The sequence below is a fragment of the Mustela lutreola genome, chromosome 4, assembly GCF_030435805.1.
Source record: "Mustela lutreola isolate mMusLut2 chromosome 4, mMusLut2.pri, whole genome shotgun sequence".
Classification (NCBI taxonomy): Eukaryota; Metazoa; Chordata; class Mammalia; order Carnivora; family Mustelidae; genus Mustela; species Mustela lutreola.
In genome coordinates, this window is record NC_081293.1 from 86,446,258 (window position 1) to 86,464,473 (window position 18,216).

The 18,216-nt window shown below is 41.6% G+C and overlaps 1 protein-coding gene and 1 long non-coding RNA gene across 3 annotated transcripts in view; one reads left to right on the forward strand and one right to left on the reverse strand.

The window, feature by feature from the left end:
* Positions 1–18,216, forward strand: part of PCNX2 (pecanex 2) — a 289,378-nt gene that overhangs the window by 122,622 nt on the left and 148,540 nt on the right. For both annotated transcript variants that reach the window (XM_059170439.1, XM_059170438.1), the window contains exons 16-17: positions 3,751–3,860; positions 4,998–5,094. In XM_059170439.1, the coding sequence (XP_059026422.1) occupies positions 3,751–3,860; positions 4,998–5,094 (207 nt within the window). The remainder of the gene's footprint in view (positions 1–3,750; positions 3,861–4,997; positions 5,095–18,216) is intronic.
* On the reverse strand, positions 1,184–16,265 carry LOC131829077 (uncharacterized). The gene is made up of 3 exons (XR_009352713.1): positions 16,189–16,265; positions 3,039–3,103; positions 1,184–1,615 (listed from the first exon to the last, which is right to left on the reverse strand). It is a non-coding gene; the product is annotated as an uncharacterized LOC131829077 (long non-coding RNA).

The following is an 18,216-nucleotide window of genomic DNA, read 5'->3' on the forward strand; positions in this document are numbered from 1 at the left end:
GGGAGAGGGGAGTGGAGCAGGGCCAGAGCACAAGAGCCCTTTGTGCAGATGGAGCCGTGTGTGAAGGCAGCAGCGTATCTTTATGGATTTGCTGCTGTGCAGGTTGTAAACCCGAGGGATGAGGCTGGGACATCAGGCAAGGATCAGGCCCTGACTGGCTTAGGTAGCTTCCTGTGGAGCAGATGTATTTTAGTAGGCAATGAGGAATCCTTGAAAAGATACTGCGTGAAAGGCAGTAACGTTATTCAATAATGTTATTCATAACGTTTTTAGGTGAGGAGGACTGTTCCTTTGCCATGTGGAGGACACGTTGTGGGGGGCTGTGGAGTTGGGGAGTAACGTGGAGATGTAGTCAGTCCTTCTGCTAAGAAGCTGTTAGCAGTAGAACTGGGAAGAGAGAGGCTGTGGAGGCCCGACCCAGTGGGATGCAGTGAACGAAGAGAGGGCCGGACCAGGGCGAAAGGATGCAGTGGTGACACATGGGGACCAGCTGATGGTGGCCATGGGGAGGAAACATCTCGGGAGAGCCGGCTTTCCAGCTCAGAGCATGGGGTGTCAGTCACCAAGTAGGGGCTGCATTGGACTCTCTGGCATCAAAAACCTTAAGAAATAGCCTGGGGTACAGAAGAGTCCCCTTGCAGCCACTCTTGAGTTGTATTGTGTCCCTTTCGAAAGAAAAGGAAAGTAACCCGGTGCTCAGCGATGGTGAGTAACTTAGCCAAGGTCACACAGCCCATCTGTGGCGGGACTCGGGTTCGAATCCAGGTCAGCCCAGCTCAAAGCCCACCCTGCGAAGAGGTGCTGCCCCCACAGGGAGGTGCCCCACATGAAGGAAGCCATGGGGTCTCTTGCAAGGCCGGGCTGCCACTGACAGAGGGATACAGATAGTCGGGTGCTTGCCGGGTTAAATGGGGGAAGTGGGCCTTTTTTACTTTTTAAAGACATCAGCAGGGGGGCTGCCTGGTGGCTCAGTGGGTTAAGCCTCTGCCTTCTGCTTGGGTCATGGTCTCAGGGTCCTGGGATCGAGCCCCACATCGGGTTCTCTGCTCAGCAGGCAGCCTGCTTCCTCCTCTCTCTCTCTACCTGCTGCTCTGCCTACTTGTGATCTCTCTGTCAAGTAAATAAATAAAATCTTAAAAAAAAAAAAAAATGAAGACGTCAGCAAAAGCATTTTTATAGGCAGGACAGAAGGAACCAGTGCAAAGAGAGGATTCTACTTCCTCCGATGAGGAGAGGTCAGGGAGTAAGAGGACTTTGTGGGCATGAGTGTAGGGCCAGCTTGAGGACCGAGGCAGGGCCCCTCTCCTTGGACACAGGAAGCCAGCACTTTGTGGAGGGAAACTCCAATGGGAGCAGAGAGGGTGGCAGGGTGGGATTTCCCAGCACAGTGTGGGGAACGCATCTGCAGTCGCAAAAGCTGCCGTGACGTGGCACCTTCAGGACGCTGGGAAAGTTAGAGCAGCGCGCTAGGCTTGGGGTGCCAGGCAGAGGCCCCTTGCTCCAGGGGCGTGTATGGAGCCGGTTAGTGTGGCCTTTCCCCGGCCCTGCAGCATGCTCCGTAGTTGATCTCATTTTCCTTCCAGATGCTGCCCTCCCAGGCTGCTAGACCTTCTCCCTGGGGGAGAAAAAGAAATGCATTTTGATTTCTGCAGATGTGAGGCCCTTGAAAACAAAACCTGCTCCCTCTGCCAAGGTGACACTTGCTTTTCTAGCATATGTTAGCAGTCACAAATAGTAAACCCGCTTGGGTGGCTCATCCATTCGCATATTTCATTTTAAGCCTCGTGAACATTCCCTGCGTCTCTGATGAAACACCTGGTGAGTTAAAGGATCAAAACCTTCAGAGAAAAACCTCGCAGCCCTGTACGAGATTCAGCTCTTAGAAGGCACCAGTAGATTCTGTTGATGGTCACGGAAGGGCTGCACATATCGCAGGTTTCTGTGTGTAGGAAACCATGTTGGTGTTGGAGGGGTGCCAAGCACGGGTGGACGATTGTGGGGTCCTGGGCTCCCCCCGGACTGCTCACAGTGCGGACACGTATTGTCGGCCCTTTTCTCCCTTCCACTCCGAGCACAGTGTGTTGATCTCTGGCGTCTGTGCTGCTATCACGTTAAGCTCTTTTCATTTCGAACAGTTTTTCTCTTTCTTTAGGGACTGTCTAATTTGGACCAAGTTTCTTCAGTCCCCTATTTGATCTCTAATGCCATGTTTATGTGTCTTATACCTTTTAAACCATTGATTCAATAAACACTAGGAAACACAATTCTTATCGTTATCATTATAATGAATTCAGGGGAGGCAACACATGTTTAATGTTACATCTTACAAATCCTAAACTTGATTTCAGAAAAGAGTAAGTAAAAATATTCTCCAGAAAGATTAATTAAATAGACTCGTAAGTACGTACAATTAGTTTGTGATGCCCCTACGCCTGTCCTATCCTGTGTCAAAGTCAGTGTTTGTAAGATGAGACAAGAGCAAAAATGAACTGTTGGGACCTCATCAAGATAAAAAAATCTCTTTGCATAGCAGAGGAGACAGTCAACAAAATCAAAAGACAATCCACAGAATGGAAGAAGATATTTGCAAATGTCTTATCAGAAAAAGGTCTAGTATCCAAAATCTATAAAGAACTTATCAACACCCAGGAAACAAAGAACCCAGTGAAGAAATGGGCAGAAGACATGAACAGAGATTTCTCCAAAGACCTATAAATGGCCAACAGACCCATGAAAAAGTGCTCAACATTACTCAGCATGAGGGAAATGCAAATCACAACCGAAATGAGATACCACCTCACACCTGGCAGAAGGGGTAAAATTAACAACTCAAGAAACGACAGATGTTGGCAAGGATGTGGAGAAAGGGGAACCCTCCCACACTGTTGGTGGGAATGCAAGCTGGTGCAGCCACTCCAGAAAACAGTATGGAGGTTCCTCAGAAAGTTGAAAATAGAACTGCCCTATGACCCAGCAATTGCACTACTGGGTATTCACTCCAAAGGTACAAATGTAGTGATCCGAAGGGGCACCCTTACCCCAGTGTTTATAGCAGCAATGTCCACAATCGCCAAACAGTGGAAGGAGCCCTGAGGTCCACCGACTGGTCCATAGATAAGGAAGATGTGGTGTGTATACACAGTGGAATATCACTGAACCAGCAAAAAGGATGAAATCTTACGTTTGCGACAATGTGGGTGGCACTGCTGGGTAGACGCTAAGTGCAATAAGTTAGAGAGTGACAAATGCTGTACGATTTCACTCATATGTGGAATTTAAGAAACAAAACAGAGGGTTGTAGGGGGAAGAAGGGAAAAATAAAAGAAGATGAAATCAAAGAGGGAGACAAACCATAAGAGACTTTTAACTTCTTTTTAAGAAACAAACAGGGTTGCTGGAGGGGTGGGGGAGGGGGCCGGGGTAACGGCACAGATGCCCTGAGCACCGGGTGTTACATGCTGCTACGAATCACCGACCTCTGCATCTGAAACTAATAACACACTCCATGTTAATTAATTGAACTTAAATAAAATAGCATTTAAAATGTAAAAAAAGCAATGTTTGTGCATGCCTAGGCAAGGCTTTCGTGCAACCATGAGGTGCTGGCATGTCCATTGGCAGGAGTGACCACAGCACACCACGTGCGTCTGGCTGGAACCCGGGGCTGCACACTCAATGTTTCATAGGTGGTGACCCTGACGTTTTGCACCGCCGTTTGTGATGACCTGGTATCTGATGTCTTTTCCCCAGGAGCCGTGGAGCACACAGCACATCCCGGCGCTGTTCTCAGCCTTCTGTGGCCTCTTGGTTGCGCTTTCCTACCATCTGAGCAGGCAGAGCAGTGACCCCTCTGTGCTCCTGTGAGTAACATGCACACCGCCAGGCCTGGGTCCCACCACCCCGCCTTGTCACGGAGTGGGGAGTTGGACTCTGGCCGCTCACCTAGCCAGCCACCGAGGAGGGTAGGAGAAAGGCAGGCCGGACCCAACACTGAGGAAAATCAGGGGTCAACTTTCAGCACACATGTCCCCTTTGCTCTGCTGCTTTTGGAGTAAAATGCACAGGACCGGGAGCAGAGGCTGCTAGACTTCCCCTTGGGTGAACTGTGTGGGCTGCTCCCACCTCAACAAGGGTCCTTTCGGGGTCCCTTAAGCAGCATCACCAGGTGATTTTTTTGAGGACCTGACCCTGGTATCTCTGAAAGGTTTGTGTCTCGTTCTGTTGCTTTGGGTTCCTAACATGGTGGGGCTCTCTGGGTTCAAAGTGAAGTTCGTGCCTACATTTCAAAGGTATTTAATAACCATCTTCAGTCACTTCAGATATACTTTCCCATCTCTCCTTTAATCTCGTCTTTTGAATCTTTGAGAAATACGCCCTTTGGAAGTGGAAATGCTTCATGGGATGTGAGAGTTTCCGATATCAACTTATCAATCGTAATCAGATAATCAGTCATCTTGTGTAATTTTTCCCAACTTAGGGAATATTTGGGTGGCCCTAGCTCTTTGTAGGCCAGAGAAAACCAGCATTTTACACTGCCCATGTGTAGCAAAATGAAAGGCACAGAAAATGGACAAAAGTTAAATATGGTTTGCACAGTTTTTCCTCTCAAATATTTTTGCTGAAGTGTTGCATTTTGCTGCCATTTTTTTTTTTTTTTTTTGTGAGGCTGAAGGCTGGTGGGCTGATGAAACAGAGTCTCTGTGAGCTTAAGCTGCTGGCAGTCAGGGTACCCATACCCTGGACTTGACTCTCACGAGGAGGGAATCTGAAAATCCAAACGGGATATTTGTGATGACTTGACCTGTACCTCTTTTCCTTTATTATGAATTGGTTAAAGGAGAGAGCCCCTGCTGCTGTCAGCAGGGAGTGGAAGTGGAAGGAAGTTGGGGAACTTCCAGGAAGTTGGGAGTGGAAGCTGTCAGGAGAGGCGGTTTACTCAAACATTGTAGTACGCGCATACTTTGAATAGTAACAGCTGTGCGTTTGCTCCTTTTCAGGTCCTTTATTCCCTGTAGATTGCTTCCTAAATTTTTACACCCAAGCCTGGAAGAGCTGGCCGCAGACCCTCTCCCCAAGAAGATGCAGGAGTCCGTGGTGAGATACTTGTGTTGTATGATGCATGTAAGGGTTTTGCTCAACCTGGCGTGGAAACTTGTGGGCAAAGCTCAGGTCCTCAGTGGGGCTCCCCCAGTCAGGAAGGAGTCACCAGTGTGGGAAGAGGGGCCTTGTTTTGGTCTGCAGCCCACATGACACAGGGACGGTGGAGCTGCCTGGAGTGTGTGGCCGCTTCTTAAGCCTCTGGGAGGCCGATGGCTGTGCCTGCCCTGGGCTCTCTGGGTCCTCAGTGGATGGCGGGTGCTGGGCTCCTCCAGGGAAACAAGGTTACTCCACTCCGCCCCCTGCTGGCAGCAAGCGGCAGGCCAGTGTGGACCAGTCTGAGTCGCTCAAAGAAACCTTCTGCCATGCTTGTTCCTGATGTGCTCTGGGCAGCCCCTCCACCCTTTCTTGCCTCAGCCTGAAGCTGAGATCCCATACTCTGCCCATGTTCAAGGCTGAACTTTGCACAGCCTTCATTAGGAGCCCTTGGGTTTTAAGACTTAACTTCTGGGATGTGGGAGATGAGAGCCTTGACAGTGATTGAAGCCCACGAAGTGAAAGGAAAGAATGAAAGAAGGAAGTAGGAACAGAACACAAAGACTGCTCTTTGTCTACCAGGACAATGGCTTGAGGGCTGTTTCAGAAAGCCTTGGAGCAGGGATAGCTCTTTGGTATGAACTCCCAAACATTATTCCTTTGAAAAGTAAGTGCTCCTTGATGATGTACTCTCCTAGGCATGTGCGTGTTGAGCTTGCAGAGAACGGACTGCTGTCTCGCAGGCATGCTTGTCCTGTGTTTTTATTAGGAAGAGCAGACCAACAGAACAGAAGTTAATGACCCAAGGATCCCATGCTCCTCCAGCCAGGAACGGCCTGTCTGTCCGGCTTGGTATCCACGGTGCCAGCACCCAACGCGTACTACATCGCATTGAATTTAGACAAGTTAAACTGCAGTCCACAATTTTAAGACAATGTTCAGGACTCAGTCAACATGATAATAGGGTAAAAAATTCAGACTCAGCTGCCAGGTGCCTTTGAATGCGGCTGGAGGGGAAGCTGGAGGTTGAAGGGCCTTTTTTGCCATCACCAAGGAACCAAAGGGATGTCACTATGAATAAGGGCGTGGATCATGAATTTTAAAAGCAGCAGTATGTTTGCAAAGCAGGGTGGTAGGTGAACCTATGGGGCTGATGGGATGGCAGCTAAAAAGGGTGGAAAACATTTGAGATTGAAGCATAGATAGCATCAGCAACCTGATCTCTAAAGCTGACACCAGGAAATTTGGCAAGGTCAAACTGTCACTGCTGGGTCAGTTTCTCTAAAAGCCAGGGAATGGCCTGATGTCAACACGAAAGTTCTCCCGTGGAAGTCTGAGAAAAACTGTTCTCCCCAGATGTTCCTTGATTTCATGAATGATGACGATGCTTTCTGATTTATTCCATTGAAAAATGATGTACGAATAGCGATGAAATCGACAAGCAATTTGCTTGGCAGATGCTGCTGGTGTTTCATTAGGATGAGTAGATGTGTTGAGCGAGGCGTTGCTTTAGTGAGTTTTCATCACTTGGACACGCTTTGTGTAATGCAGAGCACACACCTTGTAGGTGATCTAATGTGATGTGTATATTCTTTGCGCTGGAAAGTCTTCTGGTCTAATAAAAATATTTTAACAGAACTGCCAGATTCAGCTTTTACAGTTTGGTGCATAAAACCTTTTGTGCTCAGTGCAGTTACAAGCTTTCCCTTCTTGTCTCTGATTTTCTTTCTCTCTCTCTTTTTTCTGAAAGATCTTAAAGGACTCATATTGCGCATGTGTGGCCCCTAACGAGCCTCCTTAAGTCAGGTTTCCAGCCCTTCCTCCTGTTCCAATGCATTCGGCCTGCAGTGGGGCCTGGGAACCTGCATGTTTACAAGACTGTCCCCAGAGACTGAGCTTTGAGGAACCTCGATCTAGAAATAGAGGTGCCCAGCACTCCATCCATGGTCCTATACATGCCCATATGTACAATGCCAGCTACGCGCTCAGTTCATTACCAACATGCTGTAGTTAACAGCAATGTCAGCTTTCTGCTCCTGGCTCAGTGTCCCCTTATCCCCTGGCCTTAGGAGCCTGGTCTTCCTGTTTCTATCCTCACCCATCCTCACCAGTCTCTACCCTCTTCACCCATTCGTCTATGTTACTTCCATTGGATCTTTTTCTCAGTTCCTAGAAACAAAAAATAGAACAACAAAACAAACAGCCTCATTTTTATCTGTACAATTCAACCAGCTTCTTGTTAACCATTGGTTGAATCATCTGGTTTTTTCGGGGGCCGTGCTGTCTAGATCTGCTATGTTGTGCAGTGTGGGGCCAAGGCTTCTAAAGCTTTTTTTTAGGGTGAGAACATGAAGTACTACATAAGATGTCACAATGGATTTAAAATGTTCAGTGTGCCAAGTGCCAGTTGATTAGTTAAACGTGTCTAGAATTACCAATAAAATAGGGAACCAAAACATTAACGTTATTGAATATTATTTTGGAAGTTCTGGCTCGTGTTAAGTCCTAAAAGAAAAAAAAATGTAGATTACGTTATTGTATACATGTGGAATGCACAGAAAAGTTTATTAAAATTAATTATGATCAATATGAGAATTCACTAATACCCTCAGAGACAAGGAAATTTAGAAAAGCAAGAACATTCTAACACATTAGAAATAACCTTAGGAAATATAATGAAAACATGATCCTACTGACAATGGCAACAAAATATATGAATTGATAATAAGAGTGATTTTAACAAGTAGTGTCAGAAATGAAGAAAACCACCGCAGCTTATTAAAATGTAAATGAAGTTCCCAATAAGCGGTGATATATATACATAACCCGATTTGGGGTAGGAAGGTTGAGATTTATTAAATTACAATTCTTTCTAATAAACTTACAGGTTTAATATCATTCAAAACAGTTCCAGAGGAATTATATTCACAATTTGGGGAAATTATTCTAAGGTTCATTTAGAAGAATAGTCATTAATAATAGTTTTTTTTAAAAAAAAATCTGAAAAAGAAGAATAAGAAAGAGGAACTTAACACTTGGGGATTTAAGAGTATATTATAAAGATTGAGTAAATCAGAAAAAAAAAAAGAGACACATCCAAGACCACAGAATGAGATCAGTGAACCAGTAAAACACAGAAAGGAGGCCAATTATTAATACAAATGTATTATGTGAAAATTAAATGTCACAATCAAGAATGGATTAATCAATGTATGGTGTCGAGGTCATTGTTAACAGTGGGAGGGAGAAACAAATTCTATGTGCCGATCCGTCACCGGACACCAATGTAAGTTAGAAAGACAAAGATCAAATGAGACTTTTCCATCTCTGAGTCTATGGCAAACTGAATTATTATAACCAAACTCTCTCCTGATTAAAACTGAAAATTCTGAATAAAATACAAAAAAAAAAAAAAAAAGTCCTTAGGTGTGAGAAAAAACTGACAAAAGGATAAGGAATTATTAAGTCAAAGTTTGAGTGAACAGGGGAACCAGGAGGAAGCAGAGCAGGAAGCTTCTTTTGCCTCAAGGACGTCTGCCCAGCGTGGGGTTGGGGGGGGGTGTCCCTGAGCCTCAGTTGTCAACCCTCAAGCTGCGGGGGCAAGGGAAGTAAGAAACCAAAGCCCAAGGCTGCCCAGGCGGGTGCACGATGGGAGACTGTGTGCTCATGGGGCTGGATCCTCGAAGCGCCCACCCTCGGAGGTACGATGAACCAGAAGAAATCCCTCCGGTTCCCAGTGCCAGGGGAATGCAAGCAGATGGGCCTCGGCGTGGAGCAGAACAATGGAACCTTGGAGGCGCTGTGATCTGCCTCGGGTTTTCAGTCCCAGTTCTAACACCTGCATGGCACAAAACCCCTAAATTTAGGACTAGAGATTGAACTGGCCGTGAACTGGAAAAGGCACCTCAGGGCAAAACCAAATATTTGCTCCTCCTAGGTCTCCAGCGTTTCCCAAACCAGTTTTCTAAGGAAAATGAGCAGCTCTCAATAAGAAAGAAAAAAAAAATTAATTACACAAGGAAACAAGGAACCAGCAGAAATAGGTCTTTAAGTACTTCACATACTGGAACTATCAGACACAGATTTTATTTTACTTATTTATTTTTAAAGATTTTATTTATTTGAGAGAGCATGAGAGAGAGAGCATGAGTGTTGGGGGTGGGGGGGCAGAGTTCAGAGGGAGAAGCAGTCTCCCTGATGAGCAAGGAGCTCGATCCCAGGACCCTGGGATCATGACCCCAGCCAAAGGCAGCCACTTAGCTGACTGAGCCACCCAGGTGCCCCTAGACACGTATTTTAAAAGAACTATACCTACTTTGTTTAACGGAATGAAAGGTAAAACTTATAGACAATAGAAAATAATAAAATGATATAGTATGTTTGAAAGAGAACCAAACAGACCTTCCTAACTAAAAAAACAGAAAATGAAGCAGCTGAACAAAACAACAGACACACACACACACACACACACACACACACACACACGGACACATGTATGGAAGATTAGACACCCCTGATGAGAGAATTAGTGAACTAAAAGAAGAAAGTATCCAGGGATGTAACACTGACAAACAACTAAGAAATACAAAATAAAGATGAAGACATGTGAAAGAAAGAAGACCTAGCATAAAACTAATCAGAATTTCAGAGAAGCAGTGGGCGAGAGAGACCAGCACATCATCAATGTCTTATGAGATCCTATCTGAGAATTTTCCAGAAGTAATGAAAGGCACCGATCTGCAGATTCAAGCATCCCAGTGAAAGACAAGCAGAGGGAAATGTAAGAATCCACAGGGGACAAGCCATAGTGAGACCACAGATACCAAGGACTGAGACTGTCCTAAAGCAGTCAAACCGAACAGATTACATTCAAATGCATGACAAACAAAATCTCCCTTATCAGAATCAATTACAGAAGGCAGAAGTCTGATGTATTTAATGTTCTGTTAAAAAAACGTAACTGCGGGGCACCTGGGTGGCTCAGTGGGTTAAGCCGCTGCCTTCGGCTCAGGTCATGATCTCAGGGTCCTGGGATCGAGTCCCGCATCGGGCTCTCTGCTCTGCAGGGAGCCTGCTCCCTCCTCTCTCTCTCTGTCTGCCTCTCTGCCTACTTGTGGTCTCTCTCTGTCAAATAAATAAATAAAATCTTAAAAAAAAAAAAAAAAAAAAAAAAAAAACGTAACTGCCGGGAGGGGGTTGGGAGAAGGGGGGTGGGGTTATGGACATTGGGGAGGTTATGTGCTATGGTGAGTGCTGTGAAGTGTGTAAACCTGGCGATTCATAGACCTGTACCCCTGGGGGTAAAAATATATTATATGTTTATAAAAAATAAAAATTTAAATCAGAAAAAAAAAAAGTAACTGCCAAGATAGAATTCTAGGCCCAGTGAAAATCTCTTTTGAAGGAGGGCAAAATGAAAATATTTTAGGCAAAAGGAAGCTGAGAGACTCTCACTAAACGTAATGCTGAGACCATTCTACAGATGGTCTCAGATGGAAAGTCTAATTTTTGCATGAAAGCGCAAAGAGAAATTTAAGCAAACGTTCAGTTTATATAAAACCATAAGAAGAGGATAACCTACAACTTTGGCTGGAAGGAGAAGTGGACACAAGTCTTAAAAATTCATAGTAATGTCTAGGAGACAAAGTTATGGATTAGCTCAAAACTGTGGTACGTGAAGGATGTATGTTGGAATGTTTAGTGTAACTGCTCAAGGAGTAGAAACGCAGCACGTAACTTCCTACTCTGTACAGAGGGAAAAATGGGATGATAAAAAAGAGTTCATCAGTAACAAAACATAATAGGACTCCTGTGTGGCACTTCCAGATGGGTTATACAACCAACTGAGATGAGAAAACCTGAAAGTGCTTATAATCCTAATAAATAAAATCCTAAGTTATCTTTTGGATAATTCCAAGGTAGGAAAGACTTTTTCAAACAAGAAAAAAAAAAGGAAGTTCATTACAGTTATGGCCTTTGATTTATCAAATAATAACCAAAAAGAGTATTAAAAAATAATACACAGAATGGGAAATGATTTTTTAAATATATGTAGTAGAGAAAGCACTAGTGTTGAGATGAAAATTGCTATTAATCGATAAGAAAGCCAGATATCTCAATTAAAAATGGTCAAAATACACTTCACAAGGTAGGAAATAAAAACACCCCAAACCATGAATACACGTGTGAACTAATTAATAATCAGGAAACTCTACACTGAAACCACACCGAGTTACCATTTCATACTTCCTAGACTAACGGAAAATGAAAAGTTCCCACAATACTGTAGAGCAAGGGAATTCTTATGTACTGTTGATGGTAGTACAGTTAGTGTTTCTGTTTGGGAAACAATTAGCTATCATAAAGTTGAAGACACACAGCACACCCAGCAGTTCTGTTTCTGGATACTTACCCTGGAGTGAATCTTGCACTTTTGTACCAGAATACACATACGAGATTGTTCCTCATCTCGTTTATTCATAAGGGCCCTAAGCTGGAGCCGTTGGAAATGGCACCAACAGTGGAAGGCAACAGTGTTGCTTACTTGACATGCACGCAATGGCAGGGGTGAGTCTTAGCCACGACGTAATGTTGAACAAAGGAAGCAGGACACATCTGGTGCCATCTGTTGGGTGAAAATAGGCGAGCCAAACTGCTTACCTTGTGTACACAAGGAGCAAATCATTCTTGTTCAAAGAGTAAGAAACTTACTTTCACCACAGTCCAGGAAGTTGATATGGAGCCCCCAAGAGGGGAAAGAAGAGTTTGTGATCAGGGAGCCAGATAAGGAATTTCTTAGGTACTAGAAAGCTAGATTTCTTGAATCAGTTGATAGTTACTGAGATGTTCACGTTATAATTATTTTTTAAATTGTACATACATATTTTAACCACTTTCTTATATGCCTGGCCCACAATTTTAACAATTTAAAAGAAATTTTCAAAAAAGGATGAAATAAAATCAAACATTTATTCACATACTAGAAAGGGGATAATTTTCCAGGCTTGGAATCTATAAAATGAAAATAAATAAAACACTCACACATACACACACAGTTAGATGTGAGTACATAAAACTTTTAAATGTCTATAGGTTTAAAGGCAATAAAATTAAATAATTTGTTAAAATATTCGTTGCAAATTTGACAAAGTTAAATATATTTCTTATACTAACAACTCACAGTTTAATTTTCAAACTCTAATCATATATATATACGTGTATATATTTCATATAGAGATAAAATATTCACAAGTAATTGTGGAAATTATATTTAACCCTACTTTTACAGAAAGAAATGTAAAATAAATTTAGATTTTTTGGGGGTGGGGAGAGAAAATGTTTATGTGCATGATTGGGGGTGAGGGGCAGAGGGAGAAAATCTCAAGCAGGCCTCACACCCAGCATGGAGCTCAACCCAGGGCTCCACCTCACAACCTTGATATCCTGATCTGAGCTGAAATCAAGAGTCAGAAGTTTAACCAACTAAGCCACCCAGGTGCCCCGGATAGCATTCTTTTTGTCCACTCAGTCAGCACAGAATAAAATAATGATATTGCCAACTGGGACAAGATGAGATTTCTATATTGTTTATATTTGTGTAAATTATTAGAATCATCTGAGAAAGCATAATTTGTCAAGAATTTTCAAATTCATAACCTATAATATAGTAAATTGATTTGTCAGAGTTTTTCTAGAGAACGAACTTAAAATAGGAAAAAAAGATTTAGGTGCATAATGATCATGATTGCAGCATAATTCATCATGGTAAAATGTGGAAAACAATCTAATAACCTAGCGGTCAGGAAATGCTTGCCTAAACATGGCACATTCAGTTTCATTTGTGAAATTAATGTTTTGCCTTTCCACTACGGCCCTGTTTGTATGTGTATGTGTGTGTATGTTTATTGCATCACAAGATAAAAAATTCGTCATTAAGTGACTATTAGTAAGTTTTATAATAATATACATACAGATAGTGCTTACAAAAGAAAGTACAGTTGAAAAATGTATAAAATTGCATGTAAACTATGATCAGACCTTTATAAAATATCCACAGATAATCCCACACACATCATGATGGCAGCTAGATCCATGCCTCAGCATTCTCAGGCAAGAATACTGGCCCAGAAAGCATAAAAATGCTAATGCTGTTAGTGTCAGGATATAATGATCACAAATGATCTATTTCCTTTCTTCTCTGTGTTGTAGAGGGCTGCAATATTATGTTATCCTATAATGAAAACATTTATTCATACTAAAAAATTGCAGAGACCTAAATTTGCATTTTGTTCAAATACTTTGTACAATGATTTTTGCAATACCTGACATCCTGTGGTTCACTTTTAAGACTTAGGATATTTATCAAAATGAAGCGAAGATTCTAAACCTGTTGTTTAAATAAGTAATTCAAGAGACTTGGAGTTATTAGCCTTCAAGCATGTGGAGAAGAAAGGCAACACCAGCAATTCTCCTTTCATATAACAAAACTAAAGTAAAACCTCAGACATTCTTACATCTTTCAGTAACAGAGATGTGTAATATATATTAAAATCATCAAAGTCATTAGAGAACCAAAATTATAAATCTTTACAGTATTAAAGGCTGTTTTTGCAGGACACAAGAACAGTCTCTGAGGTCCGGGGGTTTTCAAGATTGCTTTTAAAAAGATAATATTATCATGTTTGTTATATGGTACTGCATTTAAGACACTCAATTCAATACACAAGAAAAAGAAAGGTTTGTAAGAATAAGTAGTTTTGGGGCACCTGGGTGGCTCAGTGGTTAAGTGTCTGCCTTTGGCTCAGGTCATGATCCCAGGGGTCCTGGCATCGAGCCCCACATTGGGCTCCCTGCTTGGCAGGAAGTCTGCTTCTCCCTCTCCCTTTGTTCCTCTCCCCTGTTTGTTCTCTCTCTTCCTTCCTCAAATAAATAAATAAATCTTTAAAAAAATTAACACTAACTTGAAAAATCTCAATAATTACCTTTTGCCATCATATTTGGTGACGAGTCTTTTCAAAACTTTGTCTATTTGCAGCTGAGAATGGAGATGGAAAGAAATTGTTTGACTTCTTATCATTGATTTCTGAAGTTCCTTTTTCTTATTTTTAAATTTAAAAAAAATTTAAACTTATTTTAAATTTATTTTTTAATTTTAAATTTATTTTCTTATTTTAATGTTCTTTATATATTAATATAGATAGAAGTTCCTTGTTGGGCATATATTTTGCAATTATTTTTCTCAGTCCCTGGCTTGCCTTTTCATTTTGTAACAATGTATTTTTGAAGAGAAAAATGTTTAAAATTTTCATGAACTCCAATTTAATGACTTCTTTTCTTTTAAAATTCCACATTTTAATGTTCTATTTAAGAAAGTTTTGCCAAACCCAAGGTTACTAAGATTTCCCCTTATGCTTTCTTTGATAAATCAATAGTTTAAATTCGGTTTATAATGTACATTGAGTTAAGTAAGTTTCATATCTGACATGAAGGAAATGTCAAGGTTTTTTTGTTGCTGTTTTGTTTTTTTGTAGATAGCTGTCCAGTTAGTTGCTCAATTCCATTTGCTGAAAAATTACCTTTCCCTCATTTAGGGGAAAGCTGTCATTTCACCTTGACACTTTTGTTTAAAATCCCTTGACTGTATATATTTCGGTCTGGGCTCTTTTTTCTGTCCTCCTGATCTAGATATATTTTTGCTCCAATACCATCTCTTCATAATTCCTACGGCTTTGTCATAAGCCTTGAAATCAGATATTATATATCTTCCAATTTAGTTCTTCCTTTTCAAAGTTGTTTCTACCTTTTCTCAGACTGTTGCATTTCCAAGTAATTTTTGAACCAGCTTAGCAATTTGTACAAAAAAGTCCTATTAGGATTTGATTAGGATTCCACTGGATCTGTATATCAGTTTGGTAAGAATTGACTTCTTAGTAATACTGACTGAATCTTCCAATCCATGAACATGGTATATCTCTCCATTTATTTCTTGAGTTTCTTTCAGCAGGTTTTTGTAGTTTTGAATGTACAGGTTTTGTACATTTTTGTCAAATTTATCCCTAAGTATTTTATATTTTTTATGCTATTATAAGTGGTATTTTAAAAACTAAGTGTGTGAAATTATGGTCCACATCATTAGTCATTGGAAGAATGCAAATTAAAGCTATAATTAGCACTACATCAAGGTTTCTCAGCCTCACTGTTGACATCCTGAGCCTCATAATTCTGTGGTCAGGGACTGTCCTGTGCATTGTAGGGCATTTAGCTACATCCCTGGCCTCTATGCACCAGATGCCAAGGTCACTCTCCCTCTTCCTGAAATATAGTGGTCAGAAATGTCTCAGGACATTGCCAGATGTTCCTGAGGGGATAAAACTGTCCTTTTCTGGGAACTGTTACCGCACTACACAACCCTGGAATGGCTAAAATCAAGATTACTGACCATACGAAGGGTAGGCAAGGATATGGAGTAATTGGAACTCTCACACACTGCCAGTGAGAATGCAAAAAGGTTACAATGACTTTGGGAAACCGTGTGGCAGTTTATTTTCCTTTCTTTTTTAAAAAGATTTTATTTACTTATCTATGGGGGGATGGGTAGGGAGAGAGAGCATAAGGAAGCAGAGAGACAGGCAGACTGAGAGGGAGAAGAAGACTGCCTGTTGAGCAGAGAGCCAGACATGGGATTCAATCCCAGGACCCTGGGATCACAGCCGGAGACCAAAGGCAGCTGCTTAACTGACTGAGCCACCCAGGCACCCCTGTGTGGCAGTTTCTTAAGAAGTTAAGTATAAACCCACTATGTGTTCCAACCATTCTACTGAAAGCATTTACAAAGAGAAATAAGAGCACGTGTCCAGAGACATGGCCATGAATATTCATAGCTTTATTTGTAATCACCAAAAACTGGAAATATCTCAAATGTCTACCCACAGCTGTGTGCACACAAAGGAATATTACTCAGCTGTAAACAGCGGTGGCCTATTCATACAGACAACAACGTGGATTACTCTCAGAATAATGACACTGAGTGATTGAAGCCAGATCAGAGAAGGATACATTTTCTACAATTCCACTTATATCCCATTCTAGGGATGAGATAAACCATCGTGATGGTGCCGATCAGTGGTTTCCTGTGGACAGAGGAGACAAGGGGGCATAGGTTAGGAAAGGTTAGGGGAGGAAACTTGGGGGCATGATGGCTGTGCTACCTACCCTAATTATGATTATGGATTTCATGGGGACGTTCATATGTCAAAACTCACCAAGTGGTATTCTTTATACACATGCAGGGTTTTGTATGTCAGGCATATCTCCCTAGCCCTGCTTAAAAAATACAATACAGAAAAGAAATGGGCAGGAGGAACATTTGAATAAAAAAAGGCCCTGCAGTCATTTGTATTTACAACGGATACTCATGACTCTGACAAAAATCAGTGGAATTCCCATATGTCATCCAACTGTGAAAAAAATAACCATCACCAGAGCTCATTCTCCCTCTTGCTTTCAGGAACCCAGAAATGTAACCCTCCTCTTCCCAGAAGTTGCCCCGATGGCCCACTTTGCCTTAGGCAGGATTCAAATTAGAATATTTGAGAAAATGTTTATCTTCCTTCTGGGTTAGCAGTCAGTAGTTTTTAAGTGACATAAAACCATGTCAGTAAGAAATAGGAAGGAAAAGTTAACTTCTCTTCATAGCCTAAAGATTCAATGAGTTATACAGATCTTTCCTTCGGGAAAATCTGGCCTTTTGTAAATCTTTGCAATAAAAGTATACCTGAATTTTGGCCGTTCATTAATAGTAAATTTCTGGTGAAAACCTTGTGATCACAAAAATTTTATAGATTCAGAATGAAAAAAAACAAAACAAAACAAAAAATAATTTGCCCTGCTTAAAAATCAGGGAAATTCTTAACCACTTTTTAGCCATATTATTTATACCATTACTAAGAATAAATCTAGAAGTTAGTTTATCACTGTATGATTCTTCTCATATTCAATACCTATATGTGAATTATAGAACAACTTTAGCAGATAAATGGACATTGAGAATATATCTCTTCATTGTATTATTATTTTTAAAAGATTTTATTTATTTGAGAGTGAGAGTGTATGTATGTGCACACACACACATGAGGTGGGGAGGGGCAGAGGGGAGAGAAGACAGAGGGAGAGGGAGAGAGACGATCTTAAGCAGAGTCCCTGCTGAGTGTGGAGCCTGATGTGGGCTTGATCCCAACCCTGAGATCATGACCTGAGCTGAAATCAGCTGTCAGACGCTTAACCAACTGAGCCACCCAGGTGCCCTTCTTCACTGTATTATTAATTACTTTTACCAGGAGTGTTGATTTTTTCATCATATGGCTCCAGGTTCATTATTACTCCATTTAAGCTGTCTTTCTGATTTCTTCCCATCACTTTGGGTGCTAATTCACTCAGAAAGCCAGCAGTACGACTTGCAAGAATGCCGCATTTTAATTTTAAAAACAAGAAAAAAAGTGTAGGGAAACAGATGTACACAGATATAATTTTCTGGCACATAACATTCAATACAATGATTTAAAAGGCATTATTCCCTTTCAGTATGAGATATTGATATATTTATAGCGATAGCTTCAGAGTTTTCCAGTGCATGGTACCTTAAAATGTTCAATAATTGTGTACTGCAAGTTAGCCTCTGTCAAAAGAAAAAATGTGATGGTCCCTTGTGTCTCTTTAAGATTTCTCAGCCAGGACTTTTGTGCTGGATTTGCACTAACAGGCCATCCTCCCTATGATATTCATGCAGTATTAATAACATCCTTTGGTCTAACATTGTTTTGTTTTCCCCTAGCCCCTGCTTACACCGCAATTTTATGTGATGGAAAATTATTAGCAACTTACTGACATTTTCATTTTCTGCATACATGTCCGTGATACATGATTTAAATGATTTGGAAGTGGCCTTTATTCAATCTGACTGGGGAATTAAACCGTGAAATCTTCTGGTCCAAAGAAATAAGTGAATGTGTAAGAGGCTTCTGTTTGGCAAACAGCCTGCATGTAAGCTCCACTGAAGCCAAGATGAACACTTTACCCTCTTTTACC